Source organism: Stenella coeruleoalba, assembly GCF_951394435.1.
Source record: "Stenella coeruleoalba genome assembly, chromosome: 8".
In the NCBI taxonomy this organism is placed as follows: domain Eukaryota; kingdom Metazoa; phylum Chordata; class Mammalia; order Artiodactyla; family Delphinidae; genus Stenella; species Stenella coeruleoalba.
This window is the reverse complement of record NC_137154.1, coordinates 1,821,071-1,834,264: the sequence shown is the minus strand read 5'-3', so window position 1 is coordinate 1,834,264 and position 13,194 is coordinate 1,821,071. Positions and strand designations below refer to the sequence as shown.

The following is a 13,194-nucleotide window of genomic DNA, read 5'->3' as shown; positions in this document are numbered from 1 at the left end:
CCAACACCCCCGTGGAGCGCCTGGGACCACGGCTCGGTCCGCCCGCGCTGAGCCCGCCACGGGCAACGGCAGTGCCGCCTCCTTGGGCCACGCGTCCATCCTTCAGTGGCGACCGCGCTCTGCACGGAGGCTCAGGCACCTCCTCAGGACACACTCCCTTTGCAGGTTCTTCACCCGGGCAGTGAGGATCTGCACCCCCACCCCGGCCAGGGCTACTGTGAAGATGGAGACGTTCTGGGGGAAAGGGCTCCGAAAAGCCCCCGCCCTCAAACACACAGGGGCCTGCAGCACTCTCCCGTAGCCATGGGAGGGTCCCAGCGGCCTCTGCCCACCGCTTTCTGAGCTCACCCGCCGCCCAAGCTCAGGAATGTCACTGGATAAAAATACCCACAGACGATGTCATCAGGCCCAGCCTGCCTGTGGGGCTCGGAGCTGCCCGGCAGCAGGCTGACCGCCACGGCCCAGGCTCGGGGCGGGGGGTTGGGGGGGGCCCTGGGCTACCAAGGCCAGACACCAGGTGACCCTGTCCCGAGCGCCTATCCCTGCTAGGTACAGGCTGGCCCTGCCCACCCACTCGGACCCTCTAACGCCCAAGAGCGCTGAGACCAGCACACCCTAATACCCCACACAGCACCAGGGTGACTGAGCCACCATGGGGGCTCCGAGCACCAGGTCAAGGGGATGGCAAAGAAAGAAGGCATGGCTCTGCCTGGGGCAACATGGGAAGGCTTCCTGGAGGAGGAGATCTCCGAGCTGAGCCTCAGCCTGTGGGTCTGGCAGCAGGGCTTTAGGGAAGAGGCCTAAAGCAGCCAGATCAAAGGCCTCCAAAGGCTAGTCACTCACCCACAGGGTAGCAGCCCCAGGAGTGGAGAGCCAGTGCCCCAGCCATGCGGGCACGTCCAGGGACGCCCTCTCTGGGCTCACGTACTGCCCTCAGGAGGCAGCTTCCTCCTCCCCTCCCCTCCCCCGACGAATGGTGGCATCCACTCCTCACGTGGCCAAGCCACCCCAGGGTCAGCATTACAACCCCTACCCAGGGTGGGAGGGAGTCACGTGGACAAGACGCCATCAGGCCTACCCGGATTCTGGCCCCACCATCGGAAGCAGCCTGGAGCATGCCCAGCTGTGCGGCCATGGGCACGTCACCTCCCCTCTCTGGGCCTAGGATTTGCACACAGCACCGGCCCGTCCCTCTCCGTCTTCCACCAGGGCCTGGGGGAGAGCCAGGCTGCCCCTCTGCCCCAGTACCCTCACCCCAGCTGGTGCCCACGTGGGCTCAGAGAAGGGACCTGGGGTCACCTGGCCATCGCGAGGCCAAGTCCCATCACAGAAGCCACGTGTAAAACGGCACATGGCGTCACAGGCGGTCCCCCTGCCCAACAGCAGAGCTGGGGCCCCGCCCCTTGCCAACCGTCACCCCGCCTTCCGTGAGATGTGGGGCTGTCCCGGCACTCGGGGAACCTCTGGAGGGAAAGTCAGGGTCCTCTCTGCCCTCCAGGAGGGAGTGCAGACAGTCACCCAACCTGCCCCGGGGACCCCGGGCCGCCTCCAAGCTCTGCCCCTTGCTCCAAGGTGCCCCCCCAGGGAGAGTGAAGCCGGCCCGCTGGACCCTCCGTCCAGGCCTGGATCCACAGAGTCCGAGGTGAAGGGTCCAGGTGACAAAGGTCCTCTTCATTCTTCCCCCCGCAGCGGAGCCCAGGCACCAAGCAGCACCCGCGAGCGTCCATGGCGTTTCCCAGCAGCAAGTGAACCCCTCGTCTGGCCTCAGGTTCGCGGCCCCCGTTCCTCCAGGCCCAGCACCTTCTCCCCGCACACTGGCGTCCTTGGACACCGTCTCCACCTCACAGGAGCCACACGTGACACCGTCCCAGCCCGTCCATCTCACCCGTGGGCAGGGCCTTGAGCCACGAGAAATGCCACGCGAGCTGAAAGCTGGTTTAGAACATCGGTCTGAGAAGGGCCTCAAAGTTTACCTGGGTCCATGGCCCAGACCAGGAGGCAGGGAGGGCTCAGCCCAGGGCCCCCCTCAGGAGCACCACCCCATTCCGCGCACGGCACCAGGCGCCGGTGAGAAACCAGGACGCGGGCTCCTAACCCGCCGGACACACCTGCCTTTCGGCAGCACCCCCAGGACACACTGGCCTGCAAAGCCCCGTTCACACCAGAAGAGCCAACCTGGGAACCGGCTTCTGCAGGAGGAGCCCGAGCCCCTGACACCTTCAGAAGCCAGGGCATCGGAATCGGACACCCCGGGCAGAGCCGGGACCCCCCGGGGGGCGCGGTGCTCCAGGCCGGCCTCAGCTGCTCCCGTGTCTGCCTCCCCGGGACAAAGCCCCCGCCCCAGCCCCACGAGACCCTGCTGCGGGAAGGTCCCAGGGCGTGGGGGCTGTGAGTGCAAATGGGCCCCTCCCACCCCTGCAGCCCTGGGTACCCCCACGGGTGCAAGCGGAGGCCACGGGCACCGAACCCAAGGGAAGCCGGCGATTCAGAACCAGGCACGGGCGGGCATCCCCTCCCACCTGAGCAAGCCTGCCGGCAGGTGCCACACCCACCACGCCTGCCACAGAGGAGGGGATGCGGACTCGGGAGGCGGCCCCGCCACGGGGCGACGCTGGGGCACGAAGTCTGGACGTTGCCCAGGGCCGAGCTCCCACACAGCCTGGCTCACTCCGCATCCCGCGCCAGGCGGCCTCCAGGCCCCAGACCTCGGCGCTCACTGGCCCTGCCCACCCAGCCACTCGCTGGCCCCGCTCCCAGCCCCTGGACCATCCCTCCCCTCCCACCACCTCCCTTGGAGCCTCAAGGTCTCCCGGGACCCCCCTCCCCAGTTGGTGGCCCTGGCATAAGGGACACCTGTGGTCCCCCAACTAATGCCACACCACGATGAGGCGCTCAACACAGCGGGCTGGGTCTGGGGCGGTAGTGAGGGGTCTCTAGACAGCCGGGGAGACCAGAGGACCAGCCCCTGGAGAAGGTGACACAGGGAGAAGGTCCAGAAGGAATTCCCCCAGCTCCACTGGGAACTGGGGGCGTCTCAAAGGGGACGGTGGGGAGACCAGAGCCCGGCCCCCTCCGCCCTCCCTGACCAGCTCCCCTTCTGGGCGTGTCTGCCTGGGGTGGGACGGGCACCAGGGGCCAGGGTGGGGGGATGCGACCAGGGGACTGGCCTCCACTTTCAGAAAGGCGGGCGGGCTCGGCCCAGCAAACCGCCAGGGAACGCTGCCAGCGTCATCAATGATTAACACCCGCTTGAAGGTGCCGCCAGGGCCACCGCAAGGTCCTCGGGAGCCTGGGGAAGGCGGGGTGGCGGGAGGGCAGGGACAGGACGCACGCCGGGGCCCCCCAAACCTCCCCACAGCCCCCCACAACCTCCAGGCCTCTCCCAACCAGCCGGGGTGCGCACGGAGGGGGCGGGGGCACCTGTCCCCGCATGGGGAAACTGAGGCACGGGGGCTTCTGCCAGGCTGCGTGGGTGGGAGTCTGCATGTGTCACCCTGCAGCTCCCGAGAGGTCGGGGGGAAGAGGGAGAGAGAAGAGAGAGGGACAAGGAGGGAGGAGGGGGTTCCTCCGGGCTCCTGGGACTGGAAGCCCCCCACCTGGCAGGAGGGACGCGGAAGCTGGGGGCAGCCTCCACCCTGGCCTCTACAGACGGAGGCTGTGGAGGCCCAGCCCAGTGGCCAGGGCGGGCTGCTACGGGGTCCCCGGGCCCCTCTCCAGTCCAGGCATCTCCCCAACCAGACAACCCCAGCCAAGGCCCATCAGCATGGAGGCCAGGCCTCCCTCGCCCTCAGCCAGAGTGGGGGCCGCCGCACGGTGGGGATGTGAAGAACCTCAGCTGAGGGCTGGGGGCCAGGGGCAGTGCCGGGCGGGGGGGGGCAGCCTCCCGCCCCCTGACCCCGGCAGACGGGGCAGGCGGCCGCGCACAGGAAGGGCCGCTCTCCTCTTGGCCAGAGCAGGGGTTCCCCGACCAGGAGGGGGACAGGATATCCTGGCCTGCTTCCCCAGCTGCGCCTGGGACAGTGTGCCCAGCCCTGTAGGGCCCGCAGGACAGCGGCTCCCACACCCACCCAGGCCCCAGCCCTTCAAGGCCGGGCTCATCCTTCCCAGGCCGGAAACCGAGCTCAGCCTGGGTCGTAACAATCAGCCCGCACGTTTCACCATCTGCCTCACCAAGGACAGAGCTCTTTCTCTGCTACCATCTCGGACGCTTCTCAGAACGACACCGGGGCCAGGGTGGGCACCGTCCACCCCTTTTCTCAGCGCTGCGGCCAGGCTCTGGTCACTCAGTCCCAGGTTGCCCCTGCACTCCCAGCTTGAGCCCAGGTCCCCTGGAGACACTGGCCAATTCAGAGAGCGTCTGGGGCCCTGCCAACCTCCTGGAGGTGAGGGGGCACCTTCCCGGGCCCCAGGGAAGCCACGTCCCCCGCCTAGCCAGGGTCCACCTGCAGACCCACCCTGCACAGAGGACTGCGGCACACCTCTTACAGACGGGGACGAGAGCGGGAAAAGACTGACCCAAGGTCACCAAGCCACCCTTGGAGGGCCCCCATTCCCAGCTCCGGCCCCCGAGGGGAAGCCACTCAGCTACTGTCCCCAGAAGCCACCCCTGCCCTACAGCTCCTGGGGAGGCTGGGCAAGGCAGACTCTGCTGAGCAACTTCCGAGAGCTAAACAATCAGAATCAGGAAGAAAACACAAGTGTAAGCAGAGACTTCCTCCGGGGAGCAGCAAGCCTTCTTCCTCCACCAGGCACGGCAGCGCCCGGGGGGCCTGGGCAACGCGCGCACCCTCGGGCCCACCACCCCGGGACGCGAACCAGTGGGGTGTCTGCAGGCCTCTCGCCTTGGCAGCCCTAGGGGTGCGGAGGCACTGCTGCACTGCCTAGCGATCCTCTGCCCACAGCTTGGCACATAGGGTTCCAGGGCAGAGAGGCGGCTGGGCAGGGTCTGCTCCAGGACCGGCTGTGGGGTCCGTCCCGCCCCCGGCCACCTCCGGGAGCTTGGGGTCCAGCAGGTGAGGGCTGGGGGGCAGGCAGCCCACGTGCACAGCAGCACCCACGAGCCAGCTGTTGGCCGGGCGCTCGAACAGCCTGAGTCAGACCAGGTCAGGATCCCTCAGGGTCAGCGCACGCAAACATCCCCCCAAACCCCAACACAAGGGCAAGGCCGCCCTCTCCCGCAGACCAGCCATGGCCACAGCTAAGCTCCCTCTGACACCTCGGCAGGCGGGGACTGGGGGGGGGGGCGGTGGGAAGAGGCTTGAGGACACTGTCCCCACCACTTGCCCTCCTGCTCTGGAAGGACTGCCCCTCCGCAGGGAGGGCAGCAACCCTAGTGCCACCTGCGCTCAGAGGAGCCAGGGTGAGGAACTGAGGTCATGCCGCCCCACCTTGCCGCACCTGCTGAGACCGTGCTCCAAGCCAGCCCCTCTGCTCCCTGGGCTCCGGTGGTGGCTACCGGAGTGGGACAAAAGAGGGCCCTGGACACCCCCCAGCCAGGTCTCTCCCAGCCCCAGGCCCGCCAAGGGGGCAGGGACGAGCACCTGCCCCTACCAACAGGAAGCCAGAGGGAGGTCACCCGCGCAGCCCCAGAGCAGCCTCCGAGGTCAGCCCGGGGATGGCCAAGCCGAGGCTCCCGGGCCAGAGGCCGGCCCCACACCAAGAGCCCACTGGCCAGGCAGCAGGGAAGCAGGGCCGCGAGCGGTGGGGGAGGGCTCCACGTGGCCCCGTCCCAGCGCGCCCCGCCCTGCCCCACACAGGCACGCGCAGCGGAGGCTGGCAGCAGAGCCACCTGGGAAGCAGCGGGGGCAGGTGCTGCCGATAGGGCGCTGCTTTCGCCTGGCGCACAGCTTCCTCTGATCGACCAGTGGAATCAGAGGCCCGACCTCTCTCCTCCCCACCACCCTGTGTGTCCCCTCCAGGCTCCTCTGCTTCAACCCAGGGTTTCCAGAGCCTGGTTGGGTTCTTGCGGCGTCGTAGGCACTCCCCGCGGCCATGCTGACACCTCAGCCTACACCACAAGGCCTGCCACCCTGTGGGGCAACCCTGCTCCGCTTGCCCTGGAGACGCCCCACAGGGCCCGCCTGGACCGGGGAGGGTCTGAGATGTTGCTGCACCAGCGGGGGCACCGGGCCCTGCCCTCTCTTGCCTCCCTGCCCCTCCCGGGGAACTCTCTCCCCTGCCCCCGTTCTCCCGCGGAAGGATTAACACCTGGACCGTCCCGCCAGGGAGGAGCGGGCCTGCTTGGGCAGCGCACTCCTCCCAGCTGGCTCCCCCCACTCATGCCTGGGCAGCGCCGGCGGGGAGCTTCCCACCCCCACGGGGTCAGACCCACACGTCCCTGAACTTCAACAGACAAGCTCCCCGCTGCTTCTGTTTTTCCCATTAACCCCTTCCTTACCTCCCGGCTGATCTGAGTCGCAGCTCCGACCAGGTTCGGGCGGCAGCAGGTGGCACAGGGACAGCGCTCCCCCCACGCCCTCCCCGGCCCCGCGGAAAGCTCCCAGTCCCGCCGGCGGCGATACTCACACGGCAAAGTGGTAGACGAAGCACTTCCAGCCGGTGGGGCGCTCCAGGAAGTTGTAGACGCGGCCCTGGATGTGAGTGCGCGCGAGCAGCGGGCGGCGCGCGCTGTAGATGGAGACGCGCGGGTCGAGGCTCACCGGCGGCCGCGGGCCAAGGTCGGCGGCGGCGGGGGGCGCGGCGGGCGCGGTGGGGGACGCGGGCCCCGGGGCGCCTGGCGGAGCGATGGGCGCGTAGAGCGCGCCGCCCGCCGGGCCGCCCTCGGCCAGCTCCAGCGAGAAGGGGCACTTCTTGGCCAGGCCCGCGCTGCCCCGCCGGGCGCCCGGCAGTCGGCCCCCGCCCCAGCGCTTTCTCTCGGCCCTGGGAGGGGAGGTGGCCGCGGCCATGGCCAGGCAGGGCCCGCGGGGGCCGGCCGGGCGGCGGCACGAAGAGCTGCGGCGAAGTCGGCCGCCGGGGCGCAGTGTGGGCGGCCGCTGCTGCCAGCCGGGCCGCGGGTCCGCTGCCCGCCCCGCCAGGGCGTGGGGGGCGGGGCCGGGAGGGGGCGGTGGCCGCGGGCGGGTCCCGGGGGTTGGCGAGCCCCGCCCCGGGCCGGACGCCCCGCCCCCAACCAACGTCGGCGCACGGAGCGCGGTAGACTGAGCCCCGAGTGCGCTCACCTGCTTGGTCGGCCCCTCCCCCGTCGGCGCCCACCTGTTGGGTCCGCCCCTTTAGCCTTCACCTTCTCGGCCCCGCCCGCCCCATCTGCTCGGTCCGCCCCATTCTGCGCTCCTCGCTCCGCCCCGCCTACGCCCACGTGCTCGCCCTCCCCAAGCCCACCTGCTAGGCCTGCAAGAAGCCCCCAGCCAAGTCAGGAAGGAAGGCGCGGGGTCAGCAGGTGCAGGGACCACGAACTGCCCGGGCAGGAGGACGGGGTGGGGCGCAGACAGCCGCTTCACCCCCTCTGAGTTACTCAGAAGAGGGTGGGAGTGAAGGGGGAAGGCGGGGCACGTTAGGAGGATGGCGGTTAGCCCCGCGAACAATCCGAGCGCCCGAGCGAGCGCGCGTGCTGCGGGCAGAGAGTGTGGTCGGGTTGGTACCCATAGGGCCGTCGGACTCTGGAGGCCAGGCAGGGCCATCGGGGCCATCGTCGGTCAGGGCTGGCCCAATGGGGAGCCGTGTGCGTGGGGAGGATGAGGGGGTTCCTGGAGGCGATGCCTCGGGGGTCTGGAGAGGGGCGCGGCAGGAGGGGCTGCCTGGGCAGGTCAGGGGAGAGGCTTTGTCCTCCTTACCCTCTGGACAGGGCTGATGCTGTGTCCCGTAGGTTTCCCTGGGTAGGGGTGATGTAGAGGTGGGTGACAGGGTCAGAAGGACTGCATGGGTCCCCTACCCTGCACTGGCATTTGGGTCCCTGCACAACGACCTGACATCAGGGTGGAGAAAGGGTGTCGAGCAGAAAAAAAACTGGCCTCTCTCAGGACATTGCCCTGGGCAGGGGGATAACTGCCTGCCACCTCAGGGACCCATAACCTAGGAGACACGTCCCAGGTCTTGACTGAGCACCCTGGGCTGATCTATTTCACGTACTCCCTCATCAGAAAGTCAGCTCTTGTTGTTGGACCGAGTGCAGCTCGGCCCTTCACCCCTGACTCCCCACACCTCGGATGGTGCCTGTACAGAGCCGGCACAGTTGGTATATGCAGAAAGAATGAATGAAGTGGGTTCCAACCTGTGCCAGGCACTGTGGAGACTCAGGGCGGCTGAGACAATGGAACTTTGCTGGGAAGCGCATCACTTAGGATACAAGTGGGCAGAAAGCCAGAAGAAGGTGGGGAGTCCGCCTCCGCAGGGCCTGGGGCACAGCCAGGGCACCTGCAGACATTCAGTCGATACTTTCTGAATGAAGGCGCGTGTGAATGAAGCGCCGGCACATCCACACCCCAGTCAGCAGGAGGAAGAACTTTTAGTAGGCAGTGCCGACGCACAGCTGGAGCGTCAAAGAGAAGGAAGAAAAGCGTTGATCCATCTTGCACACAACACGCAAGAATAAATTTCGAGTGGATCAGAGGCTTCAATGTAAACGCTAGAATGAAGCCATATAGGTTCTACAAGAAAGTATGGGTGAGTTTCTCAACAAGCTCTAGGTAGAGAGAACGTCTCCAGCTGTGGCTGAAATCCAGAGACAATAGCTGAAATCAACAAAACAGACAAGTGACAAACTGGAACAAGAATTTGCACGGGCAAAGGATTAATAGCACTGGTGTATAAAGAACATCTAAAACTGAGAAGAAAATGATAGACGACCCTGCGGAGAAGCGGGCGAAAGGCATGAACAGCTCACGGGTCAAGGGATTCATGATCTTAACACTTAGGAAAAAACGCTCAACAAGAAAAATGCAAATTTGAAAGTACACTGAGAGACCATCGCTCACCTGTCTGATTGGCGAAAATCCAGACGTTGGACCGCAGTTTCCATGGGCAGGGCCGAGGGAAAGCAGGTGTTCTTGGCACATCGTCAGTGGGGAGGGGGTCCTGGTGGCATTAGGAAACGCACTCGTATCATTTAGCCTGGCTCGTTAGTTCCACTTCCAGGAACTGGCCCAAAGATACGTGGGGAATATAGAAGATAAGATACACATAAGGCTACTTGTTACGACATTATTTGTATCAGCAAAAGGCTAGAAACAGCCAGGACGGCCCTCAGTTAGCTGAACCGTGCTTTGGTACAGCTCACAATGTTATCAATATTATCACTAACACTCAGAGGACAAAAGGAACCCAAAGTCACATCATTAGTATTGATATCGGTATTGTTGCCTTGAAATGATACATCCGTGTAATATGTGTCGTGTATATATATATCACGTTAAATTCCTCAGGAACCTGGATTTTCAGGACAAGAGAAAAGAGATACAAATATAAAATCAAAGGGCGAATCAATCCTTAAATTTGAATTGGGAATATTAGCATAAACCCCTCAGCTGTTTTCGTAAAACAAGAATACTTTCTAGCTCTGTCTGCTGAAAACTTCTTGCATGCAAAGAGCAGTGTGGATTAGAACATACCAGATATCTTTATCCATTCATTCAAAATGACACTAAAAAGTCTCCACTGGCCCGTTGTCGGAGGCTAGGGCTCATTATTCTGAAAAGGAGTAAAATAAATTTAAAAAAGGCAGAGTCAAGCATTTGTCCTGCCTTCTCTGTACGCGCTGAACTGCAGGGTAACGAGAGGCCGCACGCACCGTAGGTATGGATTGAAGTGTCTCCGGAAGGATGATGTGACTTTGGGGAATTGCTTGGAAATAATCAGCAGGGAGGGGCAGCGGCTGGGGTGGAGATCAAACCAACCTGCCCTGAATTGGTCATTGTTGAGCCAGCTGGCGGATACAGTCTCGATACTGTGTGCTTTACTTTTGTGTAAGTCTCTGTATTTTAAAAATTACGATAAGCAGCCCCCCAGGCACCTGGGGGTTCAGGGGCTGAGCTGTGCAGGAGCCAGCCCTGGGGGTCCTGGCCCTGGCACAGGGACGCTGCCATGAATGGGAGGCCAGACAACAAGGGGTCGCTGCAAGTTCCCCGAAAGCTCAAAGGAGCTGGTGGGGGGCCTGGGGGAGGATGGGAGAGCTGGGTTGGGGGAGTGAAGCCAGGTGCAGTGAAGTGGGGCTGGGGCTCCTGTGAGGAAGGGCCCAGGATGAGGGCAGAGGGCTGGCGGGGGGTCGGGGGGGCAGGGCCAGCACACAGGAGTAGGAAGCACAAGCCGAAGGGCCTGCAGGGCCTCTGCTCAAAGGTGGGAAGTGGGCCTGACCCAGTCACTGGCTCCCCGGCTGCCCTCCAGGCCCCCCCCCGGAAAGCCCCCTCCCTCCCCAGGACCTGCCCCTCGGTCCTCGGGATGCTCCTGTCACACCCTGGGGTCCTGGACGCACAGGCAGATGGATCTACCTGGACGTGCGTGGACCGGGGGGCCGCCTTCCTGCTTTTCAGGCCCATGGACTGTCTCCGGGCCTCAGAATATTCTGGAAGCACCACACTCACCTTCCTTCAGCAGCACTTTGCCAAGACCCCTCGGCACCCCAGACCCATGCCAGGCCAGCCGTGGGAGAAGCCCGGAGGTCGTCATGAACACAGGGGGAAACTGAGGCTGGGGAGGGAGGGCTGTGCGGCCCCCAAGAGGTCAGGGTCCAGGCCAGGGCTGCGCCTCCAGAGGCTTCCTGGCTGGCGGCCACCTCCAGCCCCACGGCTGAGTTGCCCACTCACCCATTCACTCCCCACGTCCCCCTGAGCACCCGCCACGCGCCGGGCACTGCTCCGCCCCGGCCGTAGAGCCATGTGCGCGAGGCCGGCCTTCTTGGGGCCCAGGGTCAGCAGGGGGATGAGTGAGATGAAGAAAGCTAGGGGACGCGGGCAGGGCAGGTGGCAGGGGGTGATCTGTGCTGCGGCAAGGCCCACCCTCCCAGGACTCTGCGTTTTAGCCAACTCCTCTCCCTCCCTCGCGGGCAGGGGCACTGAGGACCCCAAGCTCGGGCACCGCTCCAGGACAGAGGCCGAGGGGCATCCTCCAGCTCTGACTTGACTCCATCTGTGTCGCCGTGGGCTGTCGGAGGGTCGCTCCAGTTAGCCGGCACGGGGGACAAGTCACAGCCAGTCTCACGGGGCAGGACAGACTGAGCTGAGCCTGCCTCAGTGGGGCTCCAGCGCCACAGGATGTCCCAGGGCTGTCAGCGCCCGCCCTCCACCCCCAGGTGCCGCGCTGGGGGCAGGCCAGGAAGGCTGAGGGCTGGCCGTGCACGGGGCACAGCTCTGGGTGCGTGTGTGCGCGGTATGGCGTGTGGGCAGGTTGTGGAGGATACGGAGCACACGTGTATTGCGTATGTGTGTATGGCGGTACGTGGTCCGTGTGTGTGTGCACACAAGCCTTGTTGTGACCACACAGGGAAAGGGGACACTCTGTCCCCGCTCCTAAGGGCAGCCCTAGAGCAATGGGACCTGGGGGCTGGCAGCAGCTGGGGCAGAATTGGGGGCAGGCAGCCATCCCCCGGGGGCCACACCTCCGCCCCATCTGGCTCTGCAGGTCACTCGGCGGCTGGGCCCTGCCCGCAGAGCCTCGTCCCCTCACTCACCCCTCCCAGCCCAGGATCCAGGTCCGGCCGGCCCGGTCAGAGAGCGGGGCACTGCCCGCGTGTTTCCTTTGATCTGAGGTTAGGTCACCTGACAGCACGCAACCTGGTCTCACGCACCCTGTTCTCACAGTTCCCAGACAGCCGCCAGGAAGGCCTCCTGGGTGCTCTCCGCGGCTCAATGCCTGTCCTCCACGCCAAGCAAAAGAGGAAAGTGTGGGGCCGCCGGTACTTGCTTTGTGCTGGGGCGGCGGGGTGGAGGTGCTCGGCGTCAGTGAAGGGCATCGTGGCCGGAGCTGCAAGCACCCCGAGGTCCCCTCCCACCGGCCCCTGAGCCTCCCCCTCCCCTTCCAAGGGGACGTCTTAGGGACCAGCCCGAGAATCCAAAGCCCAGTGACCAGGCCCCGGGGCAGCTGGCACCTGGTAGGGTCACCTTCACAGGAGCCCTGAGTAGCCGGAAGGCTGGGCAGAAAAATCAGGTTTGGGGTTTCGGGTCAGCTTCCAGCTGGCAGGGCCACCTTGTAGTAGCTTTGCTGGGAATTTGCCTCAGGGCTTGTGAAATTGACTTGAGTTTATTTCAGCCTGCCAGTCCAGCTGTTGCAAGGATGCACCCTCACCACCTGGGGCCCTCTTTGGTGAAATCACCCCGAAAATGTGCACTGATCCTTCAGTTTCCTGTGTGACCTGATGGGGTGAAGTCAGGGACCTCCGAGCCTCGTGGGACCCTTGGGGACACGTGCCTGGCCCACGTAGCCTGGGGAGTGAGGACCGGGGCCCGACATGCCCCGATTCTGATCACCGGGACTTGAGACCTCCCCACCGTCCCAGGGCACCTGCCCACCGCCCACTGCCCGCAGCTGACGCTTTGGGGGCAGCAGGCCGCCGTGCACTCCAGGAGCCCAGGCGGTGTCTGTGCTGGGTCATCTGATAAGCCAGTAAGCTTTTCCTTACTAGAGAGCTGCCTGGTGTCCCCGGCTGCTGGGAGAAGGGAGGTGGGAGACCTGGGCTTGATCCTGTGAGGCCGCGGCAGCCGTTTCCCAGCCAGGGCCCCTGTCCACCTTGCTGGTGCTGCCGACCTGGCTCTTCGGCCGATGGGGCTGGCCCTCTGGAGCTATGCTGTCCACCCCGCAGAACCAGAGCCCACGCAGGGCCTAAGCCAATAGTGGACTTGGAGGGCAGGTGAGCCGGTTGGGCCAGGGAGGGAGGGAGGCAGGGAGGCCGGGTGGAGGGCCAACAGCAAAGCAGGGGTGCGCGGAGGAGGAAGAGGCAGGAAGGATTCAGCCGACCTGCCGGTGTTTATGGGGTGCCCACTGAGTTCCCAGCCTTGCTCAGGGGAGGCCAGAGGAGCAGAAGGCCAGGCCCTGCCTTCAGGGGATGGTGAGCTTTTCTGTGAGACACACAGACCCGGGAGAAGCCGCACGAGGACCTCACGTGCCACGTGGTGGAGTGCTTCGCCCAGCCACCACCTCCTCCCCAGATAGCTGCCAGAGCCCGGGGTTGGGGGGGGTGAGAGCTGCCCTCCCCGTTGCGTGTGGGCCCCTGAGGGCTGAGGCTGACTCACTCACCTCTGAGTCCAGGCGCCC

At 65.2% G+C, this 13,194-nt stretch overlaps 1 protein-coding gene across 1 annotated transcript in view; it reads right to left on the bottom strand.

Annotated features, from left to right (window-relative positions):
• The window catches only part of KCNQ1 (potassium voltage-gated channel subfamily Q member 1), a 349,058-nt gene extending 342,029 nt beyond the window's left edge, over positions 1-7,029 (bottom strand). The window contains exon 1 of the mRNA XM_079928195.1: positions 6,526-7,029. Within this exon, the coding sequence (XP_079784321.1) occupies positions 6,526-6,905 (380 nt within the window). The 5' untranslated portion in view covers positions 6,906-7,029. The remainder of the gene's footprint in view (positions 1-6,525) is intronic.
• Positions 7,030-13,194: the final 6,165 nt, after the last annotated feature.